A 26173-nucleotide genomic window follows, 5' to 3' on the forward strand; every position below is an offset into this window, starting at 1 on the left:
GCTGGCAAAGGCGAGGGGACAGCAGGCAGGTCCCACTTCACCCACTTTCTCTCTCCTCACCCTGCTCGGGCACCAAAGGCTATGCTTTCCAGATGCACTGATCTGACACTGGGCTAAACCCCATGAGGAGCCACTGGTGGATCAGACGTCTTTGAAGATGAGGCTTTGAGATCTGTTAAAAATATTAGCAGTGCATTGCACAGCTACAGGTAGAGCTTTCCCTGTAAAATACGGAACGCAATAGCTATTCCCGACTCGTGATCACCCCACTGCTTTCCCCTCTTCCCTCTGCATTTGGCCTCGCTTAACTGACTCCCCTCCCTCAGACCCAGCTCAGGAAAGCATTTCTGCATGTGCTTAAAACGCACTGACTTCAACAAGAGATAAGCACATGCTTCAGTACTTTACTGACTGGGGTGTTTAAATGAATGTAGGCCTTGCCCACCTGTACTCTTTTGTACCAAATTTGTACCTTTATTACCAATTACCCTGTATAAAGTGATGAAAAATTAGCCCGTAAGTGATTTGATTACTTCATAGCTGCTCCCATCCATTCTGACTTAAAAACATATGGACATGTCAAAGAAGATTAAGGGTTTTTCTGTCATGGTGTTCTTACACTGCTCCCCTGGCACACGAGAGGAGGCTGTTAAGCATCGTGCTGCAGTTCTCAGACAACCTTGCTCTCCCCTCAATTCTTATTTGCCATTTCTCTAAAGTGAGGCTTCTCAAAAAACTACATTAACCTACAGAAATAGGCTGCAGTGGTGTTCAAAAAGTTGTTCAAATAAGGTATAGTACCTAGTTACAAATCTCTTAAGTAAACAGTAGCTTTGGTGACCTACTGACATCAAAATACATTCTGGTACATGCTTACTGTTTGTTGGTTTCTTTAATTTGGCTTTTTTATTTCTCATTCTTTTGTGAAATCTGCTACTGCTTTACAGGTGTCCAAGCTGTTAATGTAAAGCAGCAACATTACCCTACAACCAAAACTCTACTGTAACAACTTCAAAAATACTGTTTTGTAAATACAAGTGTTAGAGCAACCAGAGGTGTGCACACTCTCTACATCTAACTGTAGAATTTCAGGCAAATTGATTGACATTTACAAGAACCATTATTTAAACTAAGAAACCAAACAAGTGAGTTATACCAATTCCTGCCAACAACAATTCTTTAGTTTTTAGTAGACTGATAAAGACATCGGCAATGGGTTAAGAAATATTTTTAAAATAACTATAATTTTAAGCAGGAGATCTTCTAAATTAAAAGTGCTGGTGAACCAAGAAAAAAAAATTCACACTTACATTTTAGAAGAGGCAGATAATGGAGTTGAACTGAAAGCACTGGGCAAACGGTGCTTGGCTTCATCGTTTCTCCTTACCATCCTCCCTGAATAAACCTACCTACCTGATGTCTTTCTGCTTTCAGCTAAATACACTGCTGACATGAAAGGCAGGTTTCCTCTTGCCTTGCCTGGGAAAAAGCACCCCAGAGAGCAGTGTGCAGGCACGGTCATGCCCCACGTGCAGGCATGGCGGTGGCATGCCAGTGCTGCAGCCGGGAGCACGACTAACCACCAACAAAACAGAGGAAACCAGACAGAAAAAAACCCAACCAACCAAACAAGCAAGCATGGTGTCTAAAACACAAAATAAACAAACAGAATAAAACCCCCAAACAACACTTTAGTTGATTTCACGTTGCCAGTAATAACACTGGACATCATACTTTAGAAAAATAAGCCATCCCAGGAGCTTTCCATAAAGTAATACTGGCCTGGCTTTTTGTTGTTGTGTGTCTGATCTGGCATCCTCCAAGCAGTCCTTCCACTAATATTTCAGCATACTATTAAAAGAGGCTAATTGTCTATAGAGAGAGCCATGCATGAAACAGCAGCATGGGGTCTGGCTGAGCCTCAGTCCCTCAGCAAGTGACTTCAAGAAGTTTTCAAGCAAGCCAAGGAAGAGAGCAGAACCACAGTAGAAACTACAGCAGACTGCTTGCCTAAGAGCTATACATGCAGAAACAACACTTAATTGAGACACCCTCTCTTCAACGATCAGAAGCAAGATTCAAAAGCGAAAAAAAACCCTAAGACATACACACTGAAAGATTTAAATACTTTTTTAATTTCTCTATCGATTTACATTAATTTCAGCTATTTTCAAACTAACACTCAACCGTTAGACTACTAGGCAGCGCCATCTAGTGATGCCAGTTGAAAGAAATCATGCTCTATCCTTTATTAAAAAGGTTCTCTCTTGCAAAATTCTTGTTAGTGGAGCTAGTTTCAAGACGTGCAAAATTTTCAGTACCTATGAGCATTTTCAAACCTGCGGCGTTAGTTTAGCAAAAAGGTCTGAACCATTTTATTTACCCTGAAGTAATTTACAGAACTGACAACACAGAAGTTGAGCTGGGTTAATCACATCAGAATTTAAACATGCACACCATGTAGTCTTGAAATGACACAGGGATACAGTGCAAAGCCCAATAAATTACCTTCCAGTTTTGGGAACAGCTACAGATTATTATTTGTGTGATAAAATAATTTACCTAAGTTTTGAAGATTTGTCAGTGTATATAAAATACTTGCTTGAAAAATTTTACCCCAGCCTTACAACCTCAAGGGAAAAGAAACCCTGTGCAGGTTTAAACTCTCTTCTTTAAGAGGTGGAACCACTCACTCAGTCATCTGCTGGCAATAGCTGCTAGCTGTAATTAGCTTCTGGTGGAAATTGCCAGCAGACACAACTAGAAGTTTAAATCAATTGGCTCTGCTTCCTCCTTACGAGAAAATTGGCATTTCAGGGCTGCATTCCAGCGTGATGGATATAAGAAACCAAAGCCAATTTGACAAGAAAGGGAAGTGTCCCTTTTCATGGCCTGCTTTAACCCTGAACACGCTGCCTGATCCTGGAGAGGATGTCTCGTTTTTTCATTTTTTTGAATCCCCAAAGAAAGTAACTACAAATATACAACAAATATTCCTCTGAAAAAGCCAGTGTTCAACCCCAATTATTTTCACTTCACAGCTGTGAAGATGGGAGATGGAGGACTGCAAAAGTCAGAAACTGAGAATAAAGGTAGCACGTGACACAGGACTTGCAGGAGGAAGCAGAGCCCGGTGCGTGGAAAGCCAAGCAAAACCCTCCTGCACCAGCACTGGCGCTGGTTCACACTCACCCCAAAGGCCACGGGCGCACAATGGTTCTCCATTTTGGCTGCACCACACTGCACCTTTCAGTAGTACCGCAGCTGCACAGGTACCTGCTCTCACCCTGCTCTGCTGCGTACCCTGCTGTCCCCCAGTTTTCTGCATTTGATCAATACTTCATTATTTCAACGTTCAGGGCTTCATCAGCCTGTTGCGGTGTACGGGCTGTGCATTCTTTTGACCTGTCCTGATCTTGTCCTCCTTCATTTAAACTTTGTCAAGCAGATACTGAATGTTCAGCCATCATGAGCAAATGGCATCGTTGCTTTGCCAGCGCTGGGCTTTGTGTAAGTCTTGCAGAGATTTAACTTCCTTGTGTCTAAATCCCGGGGCTACCTGAAGACCTCGAATGGTAAAGGAACATTTCACTTCCCCAAGTCCACCGTTAATTTGCAATGAACATATCTAACACGTAAGCAATTGTTTGCAACGACATGGTATCTATAACTGGGTGTTGTAACTGCTCTTCAGAAATAACAACTTCTTAACAAATCATGTAAACATCTACATCAGGGGGCTGCCCAAAGTCTCCATGCCAACGGCACACATGCACACCTGCCTTATCAAACAAGGCGGCACGTACACAGCAAGGATTTCTGTCAGGCTACTTCTGTCAGCACCCACTTTATCTGTATACTAAAAACTTAGTCGATGACGTCTTCTGACTCACCAGAAAGTAATGTGATTTGAGATATATATGAAACTCACATGCAAAATATACTAAATACAGCACTTACACGAAAGCTTAACGGAACAGGGAAGAGTTTAGTCAAGCAGAAACTCAAGCACGGCAACGTGGCCTTTTTTTTGACACTAGATAGACTGGTCACAATATAAACTACTGGAATTATGTAGATCCCGCTACAACAAAGTGACATTAGTTACTGTTTTGATGCATTTCCTGAAAAGACACGCGGTGACAGCACAGCAGAACTGCCACAACCACTCACACTCCAGCTGCTCCATATATGCACAACTCTCTCCTAAGTATCTTTTAATACTCACTTTGTAACCCTACTTAGGTCAGCTTCTGAAAAAGGGGGGTGTGTGGGTTATTTACCAGAACTTTTCTGGTAGATTAATCAGAAAAAACATGCGTGCACACGCTTGCCTGTATTACTCACACACAATATTACACTTTTCAGAAAGCAGGTTCAAGAGCACTCTAACAATTTTACTTCCTTTTAAAAAAGGCCATTTTAATATCACACCTCTTCCAGCATGTTAGATGGCTTTAGCTGGATGGGATCTTTTCCCCTCCAATTAAGAAGAAAAAATTTTGTAGATCTAATCCTGCCTACAGGCTATCTTTTTCTTTCCTTTTTAAAAAGCCAACACTTACTCCTTAATTATAAGCCTGGTGTTTTGCACAAAAATAGGATCTTTCTTAAGCTCTCTTCTTCTCTGCGTTCCTCTGACCTAAAATTGCAAAGCTGTTTCCCAAGACTTTTATCATGTCTTTCTTATTAAAGTTATTCTTCTTATTAAACAAGCAATAGAACAAATCCTGATTTCTTCTTTAAGCCATGGAAAAGCAAAGTTTCTGCCAAAAAATCGACATAGCCAAGAATGTTAGCTAACGTACACGCCTTGCTTTCAAGGCTAAAGGAGTTTGCACCAGATAGGAATCTCACCCAGGAGCTGGAACTCTCCAGGACATATGCTCTTCAGAGAGAGTGTGAGCAAGAGATTAACAGCTGTACAAAGAGCAGCAGGGAAAACTGGATTCATACTTAGTCCAAGGATTCCCCGCACACTTAAGTGCTGTGGAGAGCTTAGTCCTCTGATATCCTGGTTTCACTCCGTGTGGCTCCATCCCCCAGGCAGTGTGGGGCTGTAGGACACGAACCAGTAGTTCAGCTCTGCCATGAGTAACAGGAGCCTTAAGTCTTTCCTGACGGAAAGCAGGTGGCTGCCAAACTGAACGTGCTGCGCACAGTGCCTGCATCATTCTCTGCCTAAGACACCATTCACTCAAACCCCAATGTTGTCTTCACTCGAAGTGTCTGTTTGAGCAGAAATATGGCCCATAGGTTTTGCTATTCTCATTGAGATCTCAGCTCAGTTTCTGTATGCTTGCTCTTTTCTAAAGGGCAGAACAAAGACAATATTTGGCTTTAAAAATGCCTCGGAAACTACAAATGAGAAACTATGTGGAAAGTGTACAGCTTTAATTACATCTCTCAAGGGGACAAGATAGCATTTTTGCGTCCCCATCTTGTCTTCTCTCTGCCCTGGAAATTCACGAGATGATCAGAGGTACAAATGTTCGTATTTGTAGGGGAAAAAATGACCTACATTACATCCTCAGCAGATCATGTAAATAACAGGAGGTAAAGTCTCACAGAATTAGTTTACATTTGAAACATTTTCAAAATATTGTTTTAGCTGGGTGTAATAGACCACCATAAGATATGACACACAGCAAACACAGGGCTTCAATTAAACAGCTGGCAAACAGCCAGGAAGAGATAAAGGCCCAGGCTGTCACTTGCTAGACAATATATACGGCTATTTTGGCAGCCAAAACCAAATGTGGTAATTGAGCCATGACACATTAAAAAGGCACACAATTTTCAAGGAAAGCGTTCCTGAGCACTAAACAGGGAGCATCCATAGTGTGCTTACAGCGAACCAAGATTCAGGAGTAATAACGGGATCGGACTGATTACAATTCATCAGTGCAAAGCCAGCCTTGTTTAATGCACTGCACCACTGAAAGCAGTTAGATATGACCAGACACAAAAACACATGTGCAAATCCCACAAAGGCTCTCAGAAACAACGGGAATCTGAGAAGTGTGTGGCACTGTCTTGAATTGTTTCTGTGTATTTTTTATATTAATAAGGATTTTATACAGTACCATTCTTATCTCCAGAAATCACAGTGCAATCGATTTGACTTCCAACACCGGGAAAGCCCCACTCTATATAATACAGTTTTAAAATAAAAATATAAAGTAATACACGAAGAGTAAATAACTCCTCATAATCACACTCTTGCTGTAAAGAAAAATGACTGTTTTGTTTAAGACATGAAGAACCTTAATGGTGACAGCAGTAGCTGTTTGGAAGACAAAGTCCAGGAGCTTTTCTAGTGTTTCACTGCATGTTTTATTAAATAACCTAAGGACACAAGAAACAAACAAACATACCAAATGAAGACACAGTTTTAAGTTAATACCCACCAGTTATATAAAGACTCCTGTAAATGCACACCATGAAATTAACATGCTGACACCAATTGCATTTCCTTCTCGAGTAAAGGACTTGAAAGCCTATACATTGACAGCTCCATGTCCATTCATTCACAAACCTCCCACACAGTGTAGGTACTTCATGGTCTAAAATTACACTTATATAAAAGAGAAGCTAAATTTAGGCTCTGTAATAGGAAAATCCCTATGAAGAGTTTACTTCCTAATCTTACTCTAAGCTTAACCACATTAAAGATGTATTCAAATTAAGAAACTGCGTATGTACCTTCCCTAACCGAAAGCTGCAGCGTATCAAGAGAGATTAAAAAAATTTTAAGAATCCACTTTTAGGCCCACTAGCACCAGTAACATCAAGAAGACAGTTGCACAGCTCTTCATAACATCAATACCAATGAACCACAACTGAGTCCAGTGATACCGGCAAAACATTTGGAAATGATCCCCTGCACTGAGCATCAAAGAAAAAGGGGAAAATACAGAGACGTTAAGAAGGGGCCCCTTCAATTTAACCTAATTTCTTATCTCAAATAAAAATATCAAGGTGCTCTAAAACATGCAGATTTCCCTAAAATAAACTCCTTACCCACCTCAAACTCCAATGCCCAACACATGCTTCAAATCTAACTGGCATTGCCATACTGGGCCAAAATGAAGGATAAGCATCAATACTTGACTTTGTACTAAAAACAGTACAACAAGAAACTGTAATAATTACATAATCTACTTTTACAAAATTATCTTTAATGGCTGTGATAGTAACTTCATTAAGTGTCAGTAAAAGAAATGAAAAAGCTTAAAGATGAGGTCAGAACATGCACTTTTGGCTGCCTCCTCAAGAGATGCATCAAATTTGTTATTTCTGCCTGAGGAACAGTGGACTTCTGAGGGTAGCTGTTACGCAGCCCCAAAAAGAAAAATGAAATCATTATACGAATTTTTCTGACCCCAAATTAAAAGGAGCGTAAGGGGACAATTGCAAGAATAAATTAGTTGATCTTCATCTGAAAATTTCATGCTATTGCATGTATAAATGGCGTATTATGATAGTGAAATATGTTAAAGAAGCATAGTATTTAATTTTTTTGTCCCCAGTACTGCAGCAGAAACACAGGGCATATTAATCCATAGGCTCTGCCAAGTGATATTTAGTGGCAGCTGAAACAAGGTAAATTCACACTCCCTTCAGAAAAGCAATTAAACATACACAAGTTTTCCTGAATAAGGTGAGAAAGGTATGGTGTGCTTTGTCTGACTCAGGGCCACAAAGCAGAAAGGCAATAACTAAAAAGATAGAAACAAAAGAGGAGGGAAGACAAGTAAGTCCCAGTTAATTAACATAGCTCATATACTTGCCCCTCACCCAAATATCCTATGAAATCTCAGTAAAAAACCAATTTTTTCACGGATTTTTATTCCAGCTTGACTGTGAATAGCCAGTTATGAAAAGAGCTCTCATGGAATTAAATTTCATTCAAAAAAGTAAATTTTCATACAGATTAAGGGAAAGCATGACAGAAAACTGTCCTAGGTCAAGAGACAAACAAACATAAATAAGTAGCTTTGCAATATGAGAACATTTGAGGACTGTGAATAAAACTGCCAGGCAGAAAAGGAAAGACTGAGTAACACAGACGAAGAGGAATACTACAAGCAGTAGGTAGTTTATTTACACCTACCAGGGAATCAGGGAGTTTTTCTTGTTATGACTATGTTAACTCCATTCAACCTTTGGCCATTAGTAATCAGCTGTAACTGCAAAAGAAACTTTGTCTGAAAACACAAGGAATTATAGGTAAAAGTTTTTAATCTTCTGCTGCATAGAGTAGTAGCTGTAAAAAGGTGTGTCCCAGTATAATATAGAGCACTAATCCTACCCACAAAGTAGAACATCCTGGAGTAGATAATAACATTCTCTGCAAAGTAAATCCCCTCTGTATTTATACTCTGGCACAGCTTCACGATGTTTACATTTATTCAACAAGCCAAAAAATTACTCAGACTTATTTTTTTCTTTATATTTCACATTTAGAAGAACAGCAAAGCTCTGAGCACCTGGACCATTATAAAATCTATAATTTATCCAGCAGCATAAAACTAATACACAAATAAATTAACTCAACCTGCCGGAAGAATTAATAATAACGGGAACAACTTACTGCAGACACCAAAAATGAGAACAGAAAGATCTCTCTCTCAAACTTCACTTAGGAAGATCTTTGCCCCCGAACTCCTATTCCAGTGGTGATCCAGACTCCAACACTAAAACTTTAGAGGCTAGAAAAAGATCAGAGAAACTACTAACCGACAGATTGCGAAGCACAATATTGATCAGCGCACTCATTCTGAGTCACGCTACACGCAGAGCACGGCTACACCATCAGCACACTGGGCCAACACTGTTCTTCCCCAACAGAAAGGGGTGCCCTTGGCTGGTGCCGCTGGCTCTGGGGCAGAGCTGGGGCACCCCAGAAACACGTTCGCTCCTAACGGAGGTTTCGGCCTCTTGGGACCACATGCAGCTGGTGCAAATTCAAACAGCTCCCACGATACGGCAGTTTATCCACCCACCCTAGGACAGCAGAGCTCAGAAGTGTGTTTCCCTGCCCTGTTCTGCATACAGACCGGCTAAAACCCAGGGTCTGGCTTGCCCCTAGCTTAGAGACTGCAGCTACACACTCCAGTCGTGCCAGGATGACTCATGGTGCTTTGCACTCCCCAGCTGACTTGGTACTGAACAGGGATGTTGCATAGGGAAAGCACAAGCAGTAGCAGCGCAGCATCTCCCAGACGCTGCTCGTCGAGCGTTCATCACTAATGACAGCTACTGCAAAACTAACCAGAACTGACCCCTCAGTTGTGTGATATGTGACCAACTTCAGAAAAAGATCAACAGAATTACTTTCAGAAATAACATTCAGTGCACTGCACGGACTGTTCACTGCACGATTTAGTGTTGCTTTTTCTTTTCCTTCAGGCTTCAAAAGTCAATGGCTCTTTCAAAGTTAACAAACCTGGAATGCTTGTGGGCATAAATGGATTTAGACTAAGACCTGAGGCAATACGGTCTCTCATAACTACCTGTTCTTCACACACTTTCAAGACACAGAAAACCAAAGTCGTATTTGTACTGGTGCAGCAGTATTTTTCAAACAGTACTCCTATCTCTCCACCTCCTGAAACTAGCTGCTATCACATTGGTGGGCACGTGTCATCTTTACTGGAAAGCTGCCCAGCCTGGATGGAGGATTTTAGAGGGGAGGTATCCAGCTTATCTCAGGGGTAGCAAGAGGTATGCTCACTGTCACTCCTGTCTCCTTACTCCCATGTTGAAAAACAAAAAGAGCTTGCAAGCACAGCTGAGTCTGACAATCCAGATAGGAGATTTTACTTACATTTACTCTTCAAAGGTCAGAATCTGAATACAGGAGTAAAGAAAAATTAAGCACACCAAATCTGTATGTAACACCACTGCTGCTGGTGAAATTTTGAAGTCTGTTTTGAGGTGCATTTGTTAGAAAACAAAGCAGAGTTACCAAAACCTCTGTTACAGTCCTGCCTGAATGAGAAGTAGGCAGCAGCCATTTACAGCACAAACATCAAGCACAGCCTGCTCCTCAGCAGACCACACAGGGCAGCACACAGCGCAATTCAGAGGCAATGCAGACGGCCTAAATAGCATCCAGCAGGATGAGGACTCACATTCATTCACTGAATGGCACAATCGTGTCCTTAAGCAGCCTGCAGAAGGTACAGGTACCTATCAGAGAGAATGACCTGCCAGCACACAGCCCTACTACCCTGCTGGGACTCAGGCTAGTTCAGTTGGCAGCACCGTACCAGGGAGCTCAGCGATGTGATGTGCCCACAGCCACGCGAACCAGGCAGCCAAGAAATCCAGAAAGCTGGGTCCCAAGTTCAAAGATTTATTTTTCCAATGTTGTATACAGCCTAGGTATTTGTGAGGACAGATTTATTTTGGCTTATGATTTCTAGGCTAGCAAAGCTTTGTCTGCCTCAGACTACATAACTCCCCTCATACTTAAATGGGATAAGGACCAGGGGAATTCAAAATTTTCTAATAAAATCTCAGTGTGAGAGTTAAAATGTCAGCACGTAACTGCTTCACTAGTGATCACCTAACAGAAGCAGCCAGCAAACATGTTTGACCCATTCCACACCCCCCCCCCCAACTCAGTCCTTCACGCACTTCAACTGTTCTCATCAAGCGCCAATCCAGATACGAGCATACACGGTACGCACTTAACCTTGCTCCATGCAAAGCAGAAGGTGCCACTGTGCAGATGTAACACCAAATTTAAAATTTTGCACCAGCTTCTCCAGCATTTGAATTATGCTGGAGCGCAGTGCCAGAGCTGGCCGCACCCACGGGACCTCTCCGCACCCACTGCCCGAAACAAAGCAGGGAGCCACAAAACCTCCACAGCCCAAACAGGAGATAGTTTGTTGCGACCACCAATTCGCCTTAGGAAAGGGATAGAATGAAACTTTAAGGAGGATCTGAAAACACCTGGTAACTGTATTAACAAGCCAACAGTAACATGATTTCTCACTGGTTGTATCTGAAGGGACAGAAGGCTAAAGGTGAAGAAGGTTAGCTAAAGCAGAAGAAACCTTTTCCATCTCTCCAGCCGACAATTGCCTAATGGAAAGTGCTTAGAGTAGCAACCCTTTTAACTGTTAAAAAGGAAAAAACAAACTTTGGGATTTTTTCCTTCAACATTCTAATACCTTTTTAAAGAATCTACTACTGAACACAGCTTTCTATACTTGGTAACTACAGCTTCAGTGCTATAAACTCATGGTTCCACAGAAAAAGCTCAAAATACCTCACAAGTGCTTCTATACCTTGGCATCAACTTGCAGAACCAGCTCCTCCTTTTCACCTCCATTAAGACACGACAGAGAACAGTAAGGATCACCACTGTACAATGCCAGGCCAAAATAAGTTTATTAGACCTTCAGCAAACAATTATTTCTATGTTTATTTAGACATTGTATGTAAAGCATAGAAAAATCACACATAAGACAGACAAGTGCAATTCACAGGAAGTAACAGCTCCCAGTTCCTTCTTCCCAGACCAGAATTACTGAAGTCTAACTGAAGGCATGTTCTTACAGAGCTTGCTTTCTGTACAGAAAGAAAATCAAGTGATAACAAAACATTTATGTGATCAGCAGAGCTCACATCTCTCTATTTCTTCCATCCCTGATCCCACCTTTGCTAATTTCTAGGAAGGTACATCTGTCATTGTACAGGAACTTCGCCCAGAACGCCCTTTACATCTAGGAGAACCACACAGTGCTCAGCCTACAACAGTTGTTTTAGTATGGACAACCACTACTGTTAGCTTGCCTTCTAACTGGTACGAAATTATTTTGTTTCTTCTATTTCTAAGACAAAAAACCCAAGCAGGCTTAACAAAAAAAAAAGACTTAAAATAATGCTAGTCTGTGGTATTACCATGAAAAATAAATAGCCAACCAAAACACTTGAAAGAAAGACGCTTACACCATATTTGTTCTCAGAGAATCTAGAAAGTAATTGATTTCTCCACGTACTGATCTATTTAAGGTTTGGTACTGTATATTATCAAACAAATCACTGCTCTTACTGCTCCGTTTTGGTGATGTCCCTTTTACTTTAGTAACTTGTTTCTTTTTTAAAAAACTAAGTTATAGTGTGTTTGCTCTGGTATAAGTTCAGTACACCAGCTGTAATCCTGGCTTTCAGTTATTAAAAAAAAAAAAAAAGAAAAAAAAGAAAAAAAGAAAAAAAAAAGAAAAAAAGAGGCAAACCAAACTCAAAAAACGAGGCAGCCAGGTCGCTATTGCAGCTCGTCACACTACCCCAGCAATCCCTGCACTCTGCAGACGAAGAGGAATGTGGAGCTAGGCACTACCTGCTGGATAAAATTTGTATGGGTATCATACAAAATATCTACTCCAGACAAGCAAACACTTTTGTAGCCATAGACTGTGCTTCCAATAGTTTATCATGTGAAGATCACCCTCTCAGATTCGACTACTGTTTAGTCACACTTATACAATTTTAGGTTGTATAGTATTTCTACCTTTTGCATAAGAAGTTTGTTTAATCACTCAGACTATGCTTAATATGCAGTAGGTTGTGCTGTGTAACTTAGATCACTTAAATTTGCTTCCATGGGAATATAGTGTTTGTTACAGCGTTCATTACAAGTTGATTTTAGTCTCTTAAGACCTCTCGTTGCTTTTGCTTTATAGGCTAGAAATTAAACCAAAACTCATTTTTTCTCCCACAAGATGCTGAAGTCCAAAACTCTAAACACAAAACTGGGCTTTGGCATAACAGGTATAGTTCAATGCACCCTTAAGGTATCTGTAGAGGGAGGTGTCGCTAAATCTGTAATGTCCCATTACAGCTTCTGCCACCAATACTAATGAAGTAGATACAGATATGCCCTAGGTATCTATGAACAAGTTAGGATGAGGACTGATGTACAATGATAACACAGAGCTCAATGTCAACTAACCATCCCTGCACCACTTCACTTGTCCAGTGGATCCTTCAGCCTGGATGAGGTCTCTGATGTTGAGATACCAGGGGGAAGGACAAAACCTAGTTAAAGTATGAGCATACCCCAGGCAGTGACTGCGCAGTAGACAAGTCCTTTGTTAGAAAAGGTGCCTGTGTGCGGGAGGAATCTGGCTGTCCATTGTCTGCGACAATAGCTGCGGCTTCACAGCAAGAATCACCATCAGCTGAATGTATCACCTATTGCATAGCTACTAATCTATTGTAATGCCTTTTTTTTCCCCCCCAAACTCACTCTGCTCAAAGCATTTACATGCTTTGTACATGCTTTACTTAAATTGCAAACAAAAATAGCTTTCTGCTGCTAACCTTCCCTTACAGAGAGGAAAACACCAATGTTTCTCTTTGCTGTTCATTTTCCATTTGTCCCATGGAATCTGACCTGCTGATGCTCTACTGATTTACTTACTTTGTCTTCACTATTTTGGTGACTTCCATGTCTAGGCTTCAGAGCGAAGTGATAACCTGAATTCAAACCTAAGCCTCCTTGCTGCAGCTTCAAGCTCAATGAACTGACCTGGCATGATTGAGAACGCCCGTCTTTCTGCAGCACCATGTACTGCTAATCCAGTCATGGGGTGGCCTGAGTGCTGGGCATAGCTACCTTTGCTCAAGCTATGCTAATCAAGCATCCGCAAGTCAGGCTGGCTTCCCACTGTATGCGTACCTTAATTAGCTTACCAATTTCCAGCCCTGCCACTGGAGCTACATGGAGGGTTTCTGGCAAGGGAGGAACCCACCTCAAAGACAATCACATTGTGAATCCTTGAGGCTGGCCTTTAGCTTTGCCGTCTGCTCTTTGCCTTCGTTGGCTACCTTCCCAGTGCCTGCACCCTTCTGCATGCCTCAGAGAGGAACTACTGAAGTTTATAGTAGCATTAACTCATCAGCTGGAAACCGGCCAGGCTGCTTACATTTTCTTCTGAGTCCTGACTCCAGAGGGTGCTTAGAGATAGGATCCATGGTCAGAGGCAGTGTGCTACGCAACTGTTTTCTGACGTGCTTGGATCCATTTGGGCTGTTGTGCACAGATGCATTAGGGCTTGCATATCTACTGCAGGCTGCCTCTGTGAAGCAGGGAAAAAATGTCCCTTGCTCAGTGTTAGAGATACTTAACGTGCTCGTGGAAGAAAAGCAGAGAATCCAAGCACAGAGCGCATGAATTACCAAAAATCAAGATCTACTGCATAACCAGTGCTATTAGTTTCTCACAAAGGTGATATACCTCTGGAGAACTGATGACATGTGCCTAGCTTGTTTCTAGTCAGAAGAACATGATAACTTTGTGCAAGGAAAGTAGGAGTGGACCCAAAATGAAAACAAATCCAAAATGAGGTGGGAAAAAAAATAAATTAGCAGAAAAATCACTACACGTTGGCTTTAATTGACGACAAAACCTGTGCGCTTACAGTGACTTTTTTAATAATTGCTGTTACCGTTGTTGCTTTAAATCATAGAACCTGTATATTTTCCAGGACGATTATATTACAAAACCCTGATTAAAATACAGTTTTTAAATGAGGGGAAAATCACTTCGTCATGAGCTTTCCTTTAATATTGTCATTTAAATCCGGTATCACAGATAGCTTGGTCAAACTGGTCCTCAAGAGGTCACTTAGTCCATTTCCTGCTTAAAGATAGAATCAACTAGCTAAACTGCTCCTGCCAGTGATCTGTCTACACTTTGTTCTTAAAACTGCTCCTGCCAGTCGTCTGTCTAAACTTTGTTCTTAAAAACCCCTGGTGATGCAGATCCACCACCTCCTTACGCATACTGTCATTATAGCTAGACACTCCTCATGTCTAAACTAGGTCTTCGTTATGGCAATTTAAGTTGCTCTCCACAACCACCAGACAGGACTAGCAACAATTGCCTTATTTCCTTTGTGGCAACTTTCTTCTATATCCAAAGATTAGTCTGTCTTTCTTTCCTCTAATCTGTATTCTTTCCAGCTAGCCCACATCATTTTGCAGTGTTGTGCTTAAAACTAGACACAGTACTCCAGCTGGCCTTTACTGGTGCTGAACTGAATGGGATGACTTTATATACCATGTCTCCAACATTGCCTTTTTTTTTTTTTTTTTTTTAAATATATCCCCCTATTGTGACTGCTGTTCTATTTATTTCTCTTGTTGTGGCCTAGTAGCATTGATTCCTGGAAAGCACATGATCCTTAGCGTGGCTACACCTTTTTTGAAGAACTGCTCCTCATCCAATCTTTTCTTCCCCACGGATTTGTGCAGCTGATTATGCCTACTAAAGTGCTGTGCCTTGCAGTCCTTATTACTAAATTACATGTTATTTTTAAGGTAATTTCCTATATTTGCCCACGTCATTTTGCATTCTAGTCCTGTCCTCCAATGTGCCTACAACCCCTTCCTCCCCACTGTTACCTGCAAATGCAATATTTATATGCCCTAGTCCAATATCCACGTCAATAGTGAAAACATCAATTAATAATGACTGTAGGATAGTCCTCTACAGACCCTCTCTACAAATTCTTCCAACCTGAAAGTGACCCACTGGTAACTACAGGTCACCATGGTGTTTCATCAAAGCAATCTCTTCCCTCATTCGTTTCTGAAAGTGATGCTTACAACAGTAGTTTCAACACTGTCAACCAAATCTGTATCTGAGTTCCTAAATGATCTGGCCAGTCTGTTTTAAAGTAAGTGCTATAAAATTAACAACTGCTGCAGCCACAGTTCTGAACTAGAGAACAGTATAGTGCACTCTCTGCACAGGGAAAATTAATCCAAATTAATGCAAGCAGGCTAGGACTCGTTTATCATTAGCAGTTACTGGCTCAAAGTAAGGCATCAATTTAAAATTACAGCATAGTTCCTGGCTAGCTTAATGGTATGCGTGCTCCTGTCCTAGACGGCAGCTGTATATCCTTGCTCTTGCCTACTTAGCCCTGAACTCAGAAAACTTGTTCAAGGTTTTTTTCATGATGTCTATATTACCTGTTTCAAAATGTTCCACATCTATGCAAATCCTAGTTACACCAGCTCCAGGAAATCTCCACACATCAGTTGTACATGAAGTAGTCAACTAATTTTAAATAAAGGGTTTAATGTAGTTTAGCTGGTTCTCTTGTATTTGCACTTTATTAGTTTGCATTAAAATTAGATGTCCCAAGTCTGTAAAAGTGATGATCAAACCAAAGAAGAGTAACTGGTACACACAGACAAATCAGTCTGATGGGGAAGTGTGCTAGGACTTTGCCATACATAGTGTTTATCACAAACTAAATATGACAGGCTGGCAGTGGTGAGCAATGCACAGTTTGAGTGTAAAAAGAAATATATATATACATGGTATATTTTAATCAGTTTTATCACAGAGCCTGAAGGGCCTTTGTACAGTTATACAAATGGATATTTGAAAAGGAGATTTGTCCTTAAGTCTAAGGACACATTACCTCATGGTTTTTACAAACTTTTGCACAACAATGCTTAACAAATTGTTTAAAAAACTGGTCCAGCTCGGGCTCTTCTATTGTTTCCAGATAAAACTTAGACATAATGAGGGTCAGTTCTCTAACACCAGTGGCTGAATGAAAAGTGTTTGAACTATTTCTACAACTCTAGAGTAGATAGACAGCCGCAATTTTTTTTTCTTTTTGACAGTAACGCTAAGGAAAACTGGTAAAGGTCTACACGACCTTTTGATTAACAGACAGACATTTAAGAGTATGTATGACAGCACTATGGACACTGCTTACACAAGTGCCTAACCTGCAAATCTGTATGCATGAAACTTACTCCCATGAGTAGATATGTTGATTTGTGTTGCATAACCCTGTCTTAATTATGCCACTAAGATTACTTGCATGAGAAATTCACTGGGGGGGTGTGGTAAAAACCTTGGTTTATAGCTTGCAAGGGGTCGATACTAGCACAGGGAAAGAAAAAACTTGAGGCATTTTGAGTTAGTGGATCTGTCATCTTCTCTCAACTGAAAAGAAAGTAATTTAAATATTCTCACAATTCAATACATTCAGGAGTTACACAATCTTCCACTGTTGCATTTTTTTAATAAAAGCATGCTAAATAACTGCACTCTAGCTCTACTTAACTCTTAAATGTTTTCTTGAAATGCCTTTCTAAATTTGTTTCACCCCTACTCCTTAAGCAGTTTCACTGACTACTGGCAAATAAGGTAAAAGCCACTCTGCACATGTAAAGCTGGCAGAAATCAGGCTGTTACTACAAGTGGTCAGAAACACAAAAATACCAGCCTTCTGACTGCTGTGCTAAATTATACCACTCCTTCCTACTCTGATCTAGACTATACTCTTCTGGTAAGAAAGAGGGAGGGAAGAAAGAGAATGGAAGAAAACTTAGAAATAATGGAAGAGAATGGAAGAAAGCTTAGTAGAAATAATTCTAGATAAATCAAGGCTATCACTAGATAAACGTATCTTTAAATCACTGCAAGCCACTGATTTATGTTCAGCAACTAAGAACGAAGGAATTGTTTCAGAAAGGAACCACAGGACTATGTTCGGAGCTGGAGAATTTCAATATTCACTTGAGAGCTACTTTAAACATGTTCTTACAGGATTTGTGAACCCTCTTCATTGTATTCTTGTAACTGCAACTGCAAACTTCTGTATAGGGAAGGAAGTGTTAGAAATAATCGTGTGGGTTTGTGTTCTCAGAACCATTCTGCAAACTTCAGCTTTCTTTTCTTGTAGCATGCATTTATTGCACTCGGTGGTGAGAAAGTGCTGGGCAGGGAGAAGCAGTAAAAAGTATAATGTAACTATCAGAAGATACATTATCAAGTAGAATTTGGGTGATTTTTTCTTTTAAATTTTGCTTATTCAGCTTCAGCCTAGTCATTTTTGCACATACTCCTAATATACTGTCTCTTACATACTTTAATCAACTTCTCCTTCTATAGGGAACTATTTAGTGTTCACAGTTGGGGTTTTCACTGCAGAGGTGAAAACAAACAAAACTGACATCTTGTTTTTTTCAGTGAGACTCAATATTTAGAAATATGGAAACGTTTGCCTAATAAGAAATTAACAGAATAAACACCAAACTGGGGGACTGCCATTTGATCTGAAAAGTCTACAGCTTGACTGGGAAAAAAAACAGTACATGTGAAGACCTGGGCACACGTTTGTGCTACTGTATAGGGGCCTGGTATTTGACTGCATTCAGAATATTCTTCTTCCTACTGATTTCAAAAAAGCAACAGAACTAACGCCTGTCTTTGACGAAGGAGAGATGGAAACTTATTACATTAGAGAGACAAAGGAATGGATTGACTTATTCATATCCTGGTGTGTCTGACAAAATGCTTTGTGTGAACAATGCCTGCTCTGAAGGGAGGGAGAAAAAATCCAGCAGAGTTAGTTTGAATCACCTATTTAAACCGTTTAAGCAAACTTGGATGATTTTTTTCTCCCCCCTCACCCCCCCAGGATCACTATGGAGTAATCACATGAATCCGCTTCACTTACTGACTGCAGTAGTCACCTCCATGGCAGAACTGAAGCAAACCACAGCTGTGCAGTAACATCTTCAACAGGCACAACTGTTTGCAGAGTAAACATTTGCCTATAACCTTACTGTAGATAGAGTACGTTAACAAAAGGAAGGATTCTACCAGCTTAGCTGTGGCACCTTCCTCGCTAGCTCAAATCCAGTGCTACCTCTGCACGTGGAAGTGCCTGTACCGCCAGCACAATTGTTCATTGCTTCTCATTGTTTCAGACAGCTCAATTGAAAGAGCTTAAATTGCTGGTCTGAAGAATACCTTCACAATATTGCTTTAAATACATACTGCAATGCTTCCCCACTGATGGGGTAATAACCACAGTGAGACAGTTACAAACATCTGGATTCATGGGTCCATAACTAAACCAGTAATAGCATTCGTCTGCCAGGGTTTTGCAGGCATTTTTCTTTGTGTCAAACTCCAGACCGTGGGGTTGGGTTGGCAACACTCTGCAGCGTAGAATTAGCCCAAGATGTGGCAGTAATGAAAGGGACAAATTCAGTCCTTAGGAAGCAGAAGAATCCTGTACTAAAGCAAAATCCTTACATGCCTTGCTCCCATTGTGCTCAGTACACGTACTTTGGGAGTGTTATTTTAAAGTAAGTAATTTTAAAATGAACTACTCATAAATTATCAACCTACTTGTAAGCCCAGGAGAGGCTACAAGCAGCAAAATCACCAACTACCACCTTTTGTAGCATTGCTCAAGAAATCACATTAGTATATATTAGCATACAAGGCCTGAAAATAAATAGTAACCGAGATAGTAATCCCTATTAAGGAAAATCTTTTCAATGGATCTGTCAGGTCAGGCACTCACTAGCTAGAGGATGAGACAGAGCAGGGAGCCTTTGGGACGATCCAAGCAGCTCTCCCTTGGTAAGAATTCCCATTTCCCAGCAGCTACGAAGGAGGAAAGTTGTTGCTCTGACCAGTGCTCTAAGGCATGTAGTTTGTCTGGTCTTTCTTCTTTTTTATTTTTTTAATCACTTGCTTTCAGATGTCTGATCTTTAATTTAACAAAGAAAAGAGACTAAAGCCAACTGACAGAACAGACTATAAAATGCTTAAATTCTCCCACTTGCATGGGAAAGATGCACTATCTTAACTCACCTCTTTTTAAACCACATGAACTAAGCTCTGAGTGGATACACCGATTTTGGTGTTTGCCTTCATTTCCTACAAAGTTTATGCGAAACTGGATTTGTTGTAAAATGGGTTGTAAACTATAAACTAAGCTGGCATTGGTGTTACTAAATTTACTTAATAGTGGGTTGAACTTCAAAAACTTTCCCATGAAGATGAACAATGATTGATTTTGGAATGGAAATGAGGAGGAGTGAGGCAAGAAGACAGGGAGTACATATTTTTGCTATTGCGGATCAGCAGGGCAGCCAGGAACAGCTACAGGAATCTGCTATAAATCACGGTACCCCTGGGACCAGCCTCACTTGTGCCACCCCTAAAATCCAGGAAGTACAACGAGCATCGGAGCTGGCTGTGCCCTGCTCCACCTGAGCTGCAGCCTCCAAGTTGGGCGGGTCAGAACAGCAGCCTCAGATATAACCTTAACTACCGAGCGGTGACCTCTGATCTGAACAGTTTTATGCCATGAACTGAAAATAGTTATTCCAGATGTCAAACCTATTTAAGAGCATCTCTGCAGCCCAGATTTACCACACATTATGTGCAAGACCTTTGCAGCATTTTCCTGAGAATGTACAACGGTGGGGTTTGGCACACTTCCCTACCTTGAAGTATATATAAGCGCTTGGCCACAGTTTGAAATTGAGCTGCCTAGGAGCAATAGGGCCAAGACCTTTTTAGCTTTGCTTTATGCTATTAAAAGCACAAAAGAAATTAAACACAGCACACTGCACCAAGTAGCACAGCTTTGAGTTAAGCCAGCAAAAGCAAGAAAAAACAGGATCAGATACCTGTGTCCTCAGTTTACCTATCTGTCTTAGCGCTACTGTGCACGTTGGACAGTAACTGACTCATTTCAGGCTCTTCTGTTGGACAGGGGAAAACATGAGGAGAAGGCAGTACTTAATTTCCCCTCCAATATCTTTAGTGGCTTAAGACCAAATCCAATTTTATTGGTTTCGATCTTCTATATTTCTTGGAAATCACATCAAAATCACAGGAATTTAGAGTATTACTGTACGTTAAAGAGTAAAGCTATCAGCATTAAGATATTAAGTTTTACACTTGGTAGCCCTGAGATGCAGTTTGCATTCCCTGCTCACAAACACGTCAATGTGATGCATGACATCGAGATTTTTCTAACAGTTCATTGTCCAATTAACAGAATCAGAAATCAGCCTCTACTGTTGAGATAAGCAAGCAAAAAACTGCTATTTAGACATTTCTACTGTGCCTGTCATTCTGCTATCCCAGTGCCTAAAATAGAAGTTGATGCGCAGCCCAGGCCGGCTCAGCACACCCAGGAACGGGGCTCTCTTGGGGCTCTGGCATTTTTATAAAACAGATGTTACAGCAATAGATGTGGCTGTGGGAAATTTAACTGCTGAGGAAACCTACACCTCTTTTGCATGAGAATCACAGTACAACCAGTTGGTGTCATTTGTAAGTAGCTAAATCAGCCCCAGGTCGCTCTGACAGAACTGGACTAGGGAGCAACCCCACGTGCAGCTGCACTGGCAGGTGAGAAGCGGCAGCAGCCCTCAGTGTTTAACACAATACAGGAGAGTTCAGCATACTCTTCAGTATTTGTACTGTATCTTGTTAAAGTAAAACTTCATGTTTTCTATGTGCCATTATCATATTTTAAAAATTGCTAATTTTTTATCACTTATATAACTGAGTAACCAGAAGGACTATCAACCTCCAAGAGCATTGGTTGGCAGTTGTACTCTTGTGAAGCCTGCAACATGTGGACTGCAAATGATAACGGTGTGCTCTAGAACTGGAGGAGAAACAGCTTTGCATGAAGCAATCTCTTTGGGAGACCTTATGACACAAGGTTTTTTATTTTTAAAGCATATGTGAATATGCCCAAGTTATAAAGGCTTTTAAATGTTTTTTTGCAAAGTCATTTTCTTTTACAAAAAACGCATAAGTAGCGTTCTGCTGTTTGTTGCATGACGAGTAATGAAGAGGTGTCATATGCCTGCTGTGTCAGTCTGTTGCCTAATCTGTGCTACTGCACCCTATAAGAAAGCATGTTACAAGCTTCAACTGCTCTGCACATAGCATACAGCTGCATTTACCTCCTGATACCAGAACGGCTGCTTCTAACAAGTAAATTCCAATGTAAAGGTAATCCTTCAGGCACTGAAACTCTGTTCAAACTGTTCATCCTGAAAACCTAATGTCTTTTGTAAATATTTTTGATTTTGCAAGAGGTAAAAATGCACTCGTCATACAGTTGCTCTTGAATAAAAGGGTTAAATTCCTCTTCAAAAACACTTACAGGAACAAAATCACTGATTTCCTCACTGCCAAAAAAATAATCTTTTCCCCTACACTCTGTAGTAAAGAAACCTGAATAATTTTAGACACATTGGGGGGTTTTCATCATTCTCAACAACATTCCTGGGCATCTGGTAGTACTAGCTCGCAAGAAAAACTCTCTGCAATACTCTTGTGCTAATACGAGAGGAACTTGCTTTACCAAGGAGCTAAGTATCAGATGGCATTGGAGGGTGTGAGGGGGGAGGCTTCTGTTTCCAAAAGCCAAGCTGTAACTTGCTGTACCCGAAACCGCTGCAATTATCTTTTTAGCAACTATAAGGCAAAGTGTCGGTGTTCTATTTCATTTAAATACTTTCTCTCCTACCGTGCCCCCTTTGGGGGTCCAAGTATAAACGGCATGACCAACACAGAACTAGATCCCAGTAATTTATTAAAAGGTATTTCAGTTATTTAAAAACAAAACAAAAATACCCCGCCCCCAAAAAAACACAAACCCAACAGACATTTGCTTTCTCAACAGAGCTTGCCTCTATTAAAGTGGGAAAGCCACGGACCCTGCATGCAAATACATCAGACTGCCATAGGCAATCTACAGCACAATCCTCAGGGTAAGGCACCTTTATCACAAATTCAATAAAACACAGCTCGGGTTAGTCCCTGCTCTCACAGAGTATTCAGACAGGAGAACAACTCACATCTTACTGAATTCGCAAGACCTGCTCCAAACCTTTCCAACTATTCAAAAAGCCAAACAATCCCAACATAAATTCAGAAAGCACTTCCAGCATTTTTTTAAACACGTGTACAAGGGTCGCTGCTACACGAGCTATTAATCTGACCACACATTGCAGTCGGAAATCTTACTGAGATGTGTCAAATGAAAGCAACATTATTGAAATGTAGCTTTACTGCAAATCTGAACACCGGATGCTCACAGCTAATGAGATTTTTTATTCATCCTTTAAACAAAACGTGCAAAAGATTTAAAGAAATTAGCTAGCCATGCTACTATTTAACTTCCCTACAGACCAAGTGCTCCAGTTACCGTCACTTTATCTACGCCCAAATCAATCAATCTTCCAAGCTTACAATTTCGTTTTCTAAAACCTAACAGAAGCATCTCCCAAGTTGGGAACTTCCTTAAAAATATCCTCTATCAAGAGACTACAACTTTGACCAACAGACACATAAATTTAAAGGCAATACTTCAGCTTATCTAACTGTTAAGCAACATACTAAGAGAAAGCATATAAAAATCACATATGGTTCTTTACTTCAGAATGAAGTGATAACTCTATAAACCTGGCACTCAAAAAGCCAGTTCAAACTACACGCAGACATTAAGCTGAAAGCTTCAGAGTATTTTGAAGCTCATATAATTAATGTTTCACAAAGGCAGTGACCAGCTGCAAAAACCAAACTGAATACACTCTACTATGTACATCAATCACTAATGACTACGCCTCCAACATGCAGGCAAAATAGCAAACTTCAATATCAAATGTTCCCTGTGCTTGTTCAATCTGCTGTACACAATTTTTGTCGAACGGTCACCGGCCGTAAACACTAAGTTTCCCATTTGTTAGCCTGAGCACATTAATCTCCTACTACCGTCCACAATTTAAGAAGCCGTTACATACCTGCAGTTAGGAGGAGGATCAAGGGTTATTTCAGCTAGCTCCTTCTGGATTCTGTTGGTGAAATGAGAACAGACACAAAGCATTTGAGATAGTCTATAGAATAAATCAGGGAATTACACTGCCCTCTACCACCATGCAGTTAAATGCAAGATTGGCTTTGCCTTCAGTAATGCTAACATGGCTGCTTCCTCTTTGTTCTCAGAGGCATAGCCCAAATCCCACAGCTGAGAAACTTTGCAGCTTTTTTCCTGCTCCACGCAGTATGTAAACAGAACACTTACAACTGAGTTGGGTAGATATTTCCCACAAGTATTCAGAAAAGTAACTCTTTTGCACATCCGAGCACTTTTTACCAGAGAGATTTTCTTTTCAAGCTAATATGCAAATGAGGCAAGGGGGGGAGCTGCACAGGCAGATTTGACAATGACTTTAAACCAGCGCTACAGACCTGTGACTGAGGCTGAAGAAGTGAACCGCGCTGGCTGCAGACACACTCTTTTCACAGTATTCTACCTACCACTTTGCAGTGTGTTTAAAAAGTGGATTTGCAGATCTGCCAGGCTGTCTCTGTTACTAGAATAATCTCTTTGGATCAACTTTGCTTCTCTCCACACCTTCTGCTGCCCTTCCTCCCCCAACCTTACACAGTAGCTGTATTTACATGATAAAAAGGGATATAATAACTTAAAGTAAAGCTAAGCACAGGTTATTTCATTACAACCACTCCTAACGTGCTAAGATCCAGAAAAGGAATACCGAAAACTATTTGTCAATTTAATAGTTTATTCAGATACATAAGAGGTGTAATTTCAAAAGACGCATGGTAAATTCCTCTTAAAAATATCAGATAAGCCCTCCCTTGAGAAGAAGACCTGTACGAGCAAGACCATGAATTTCATGTCAATAGCAACTGTTAAAATATAAGCTAACAGAAACTGCTCTGCATGCCCTTACACTAGTACCATTAAGTTCAGTCAGACTACTGAACTATTCAAGATGTACAGAATTAGACTTGCAACAATCAAGTGAAATAAAGGCAAGAGGTGAAAACTCAGTCTCAAAAGCCTGCACCTCAGGCTTTTCAAAAAAGATAAGTAATAACAAATTACAAAGCCTACATAGTAGTTCCAGACTTTTCTTTCTTTAGCCAGTTCTATTTCAAAGGGTTTCTTTAACAAGCTCCAAAGTCATCAAAGCCACCCAGTCATACTCTGCAGCAATTTTAACACATTTCAAAAAGTATTTACTGAATTCAAGTCCAATACAAAATTACTAAAGTGTTCCTAAAGGTTATAACTACAGTATTCACACGGAATAAGCAAAAGCGGAAGCTACTATGGCTACTCTACAGCTTTTCTTGCTACAGGATATTTGTAAATGTTTGTAAAGAAAAGCAGCTCCAGGGGAAGGACTGCAAAGTTACGTTTCATCTCCGAAGACCACTGGAATCAAGGGATTTGAAGTTTGCTTAGTTCACACAGCTGAACTTAAAGAAAATTATCAGAGTGCATGTCTTGAGAGTTGGACTGCCAGAAACCTTATATGCAAATAAAAATGCAACACACATAACTGAACAAGGATACTGAAGATTTTCACATTTAAAGGTAGAGGCTACCTGTAGAACCCCATGGTTTGAATCTGCAGATCCTAAGGGAGAAAACTTGCCTAAGTTTCTCCTGAAAGAACTCATTACTTCATGTAATGAACCCATTACTTCAAGGTGCGTAAGGCCCTCCCGTACATTGACATGAAAAGCTAGTCGTAAGGCCCACAGAAGCCACTGGGGTTTTGTGACTTCCTTAATTAAAGAGCATTGCTTGTCATCAGTCTATAGACCATAATAAAATACACCAGGAGGACTCCACCCTACACCAATCAGGCACGGAGACCTAACGCTGAAAAGGTACCCGAAGCTGACACTCTCTCGCGCATTTTTGCAAATACGAAATGTACTTAGGTGCCCCCCCAGCCAGCCTGTAAGTTACCAAGTTCTCAAACAACTCTTCAAAAGATGTATGACAAGCCTGTGTAATTATTACCCCAATAAGACTTGGATTAATGAAGATACTGCCCGGTAGGCTCCTGTACTACAGAAGCAGATACTTCACTCTCTTCCAAGGAGCTTTACCAGAAGAACCCCTCTGCCTTGAAAAATGCAATGCAAATACGAGACGCAAAATTCTGTGCAAAAATACTACAGAACATTTTAGTGTCCCCTTTACCTTTTAGCACTAGTAGATAGCTTAGCAGTAGTTTTGCTGGAGAGTTTGGTGTTCTTCTTCTGCTGGGTGGCAGAGGGTTTTCGTTCCTCTTGCTCTTCGGGTTCAGGTGCAGGCGGATCCCTCTGATCGGCATCTGAACTACCACTGCTGGTACTTGGACTTTCATCGTCTGACCTCTGCCTATCACTGGACATCGTGGGGAACTTTTTTGCAGGAAGGAGAAGAAAAGAGGCAGAGTTAATACAACTGGCAGGACTCTCTCTTGCCATTCCCCAAGTTCCAGAGAACACATGAATCGGTGACAACTCCGTTTCACTGAG

The 26173-nt window shown here is 40.8% G+C and overlaps 1 protein-coding gene across 2 annotated transcripts in view; it reads right to left on the reverse strand.

Moving 5' to 3' along the window:
* UBE2E3 (ubiquitin conjugating enzyme E2 E3) overlaps positions 1-26173 on the reverse strand; it is a 65101-nt gene that overhangs the window by 37625 nt on the left and 1303 nt on the right. Inside the window, exons 2-3 of one of the 2 annotated variants that reach the window (XM_068407890.1) lie at positions 25854-26056; positions 23632-23682 (exon numbers count right to left, since the gene is read on the reverse strand). In XM_068407890.1, the coding sequence (XP_068263991.1) occupies positions 23632-23682; positions 25854-26047 (245 nt within the window). In that variant the 5' untranslated portion in view covers positions 26048-26056. The remainder of the gene's footprint in view (positions 1-23631; positions 23683-25853; positions 26057-26173) is intronic. The other variant, XM_068407891.1, reaches the window with a different exon arrangement.

Source organism: Nyctibius grandis, chromosome 9, assembly GCF_013368605.1.
Source record: "Nyctibius grandis isolate bNycGra1 chromosome 9, bNycGra1.pri, whole genome shotgun sequence".
NCBI lineage: Eukaryota > Metazoa > Chordata > Aves > Nyctibiiformes > Nyctibiidae > Nyctibius > Nyctibius grandis.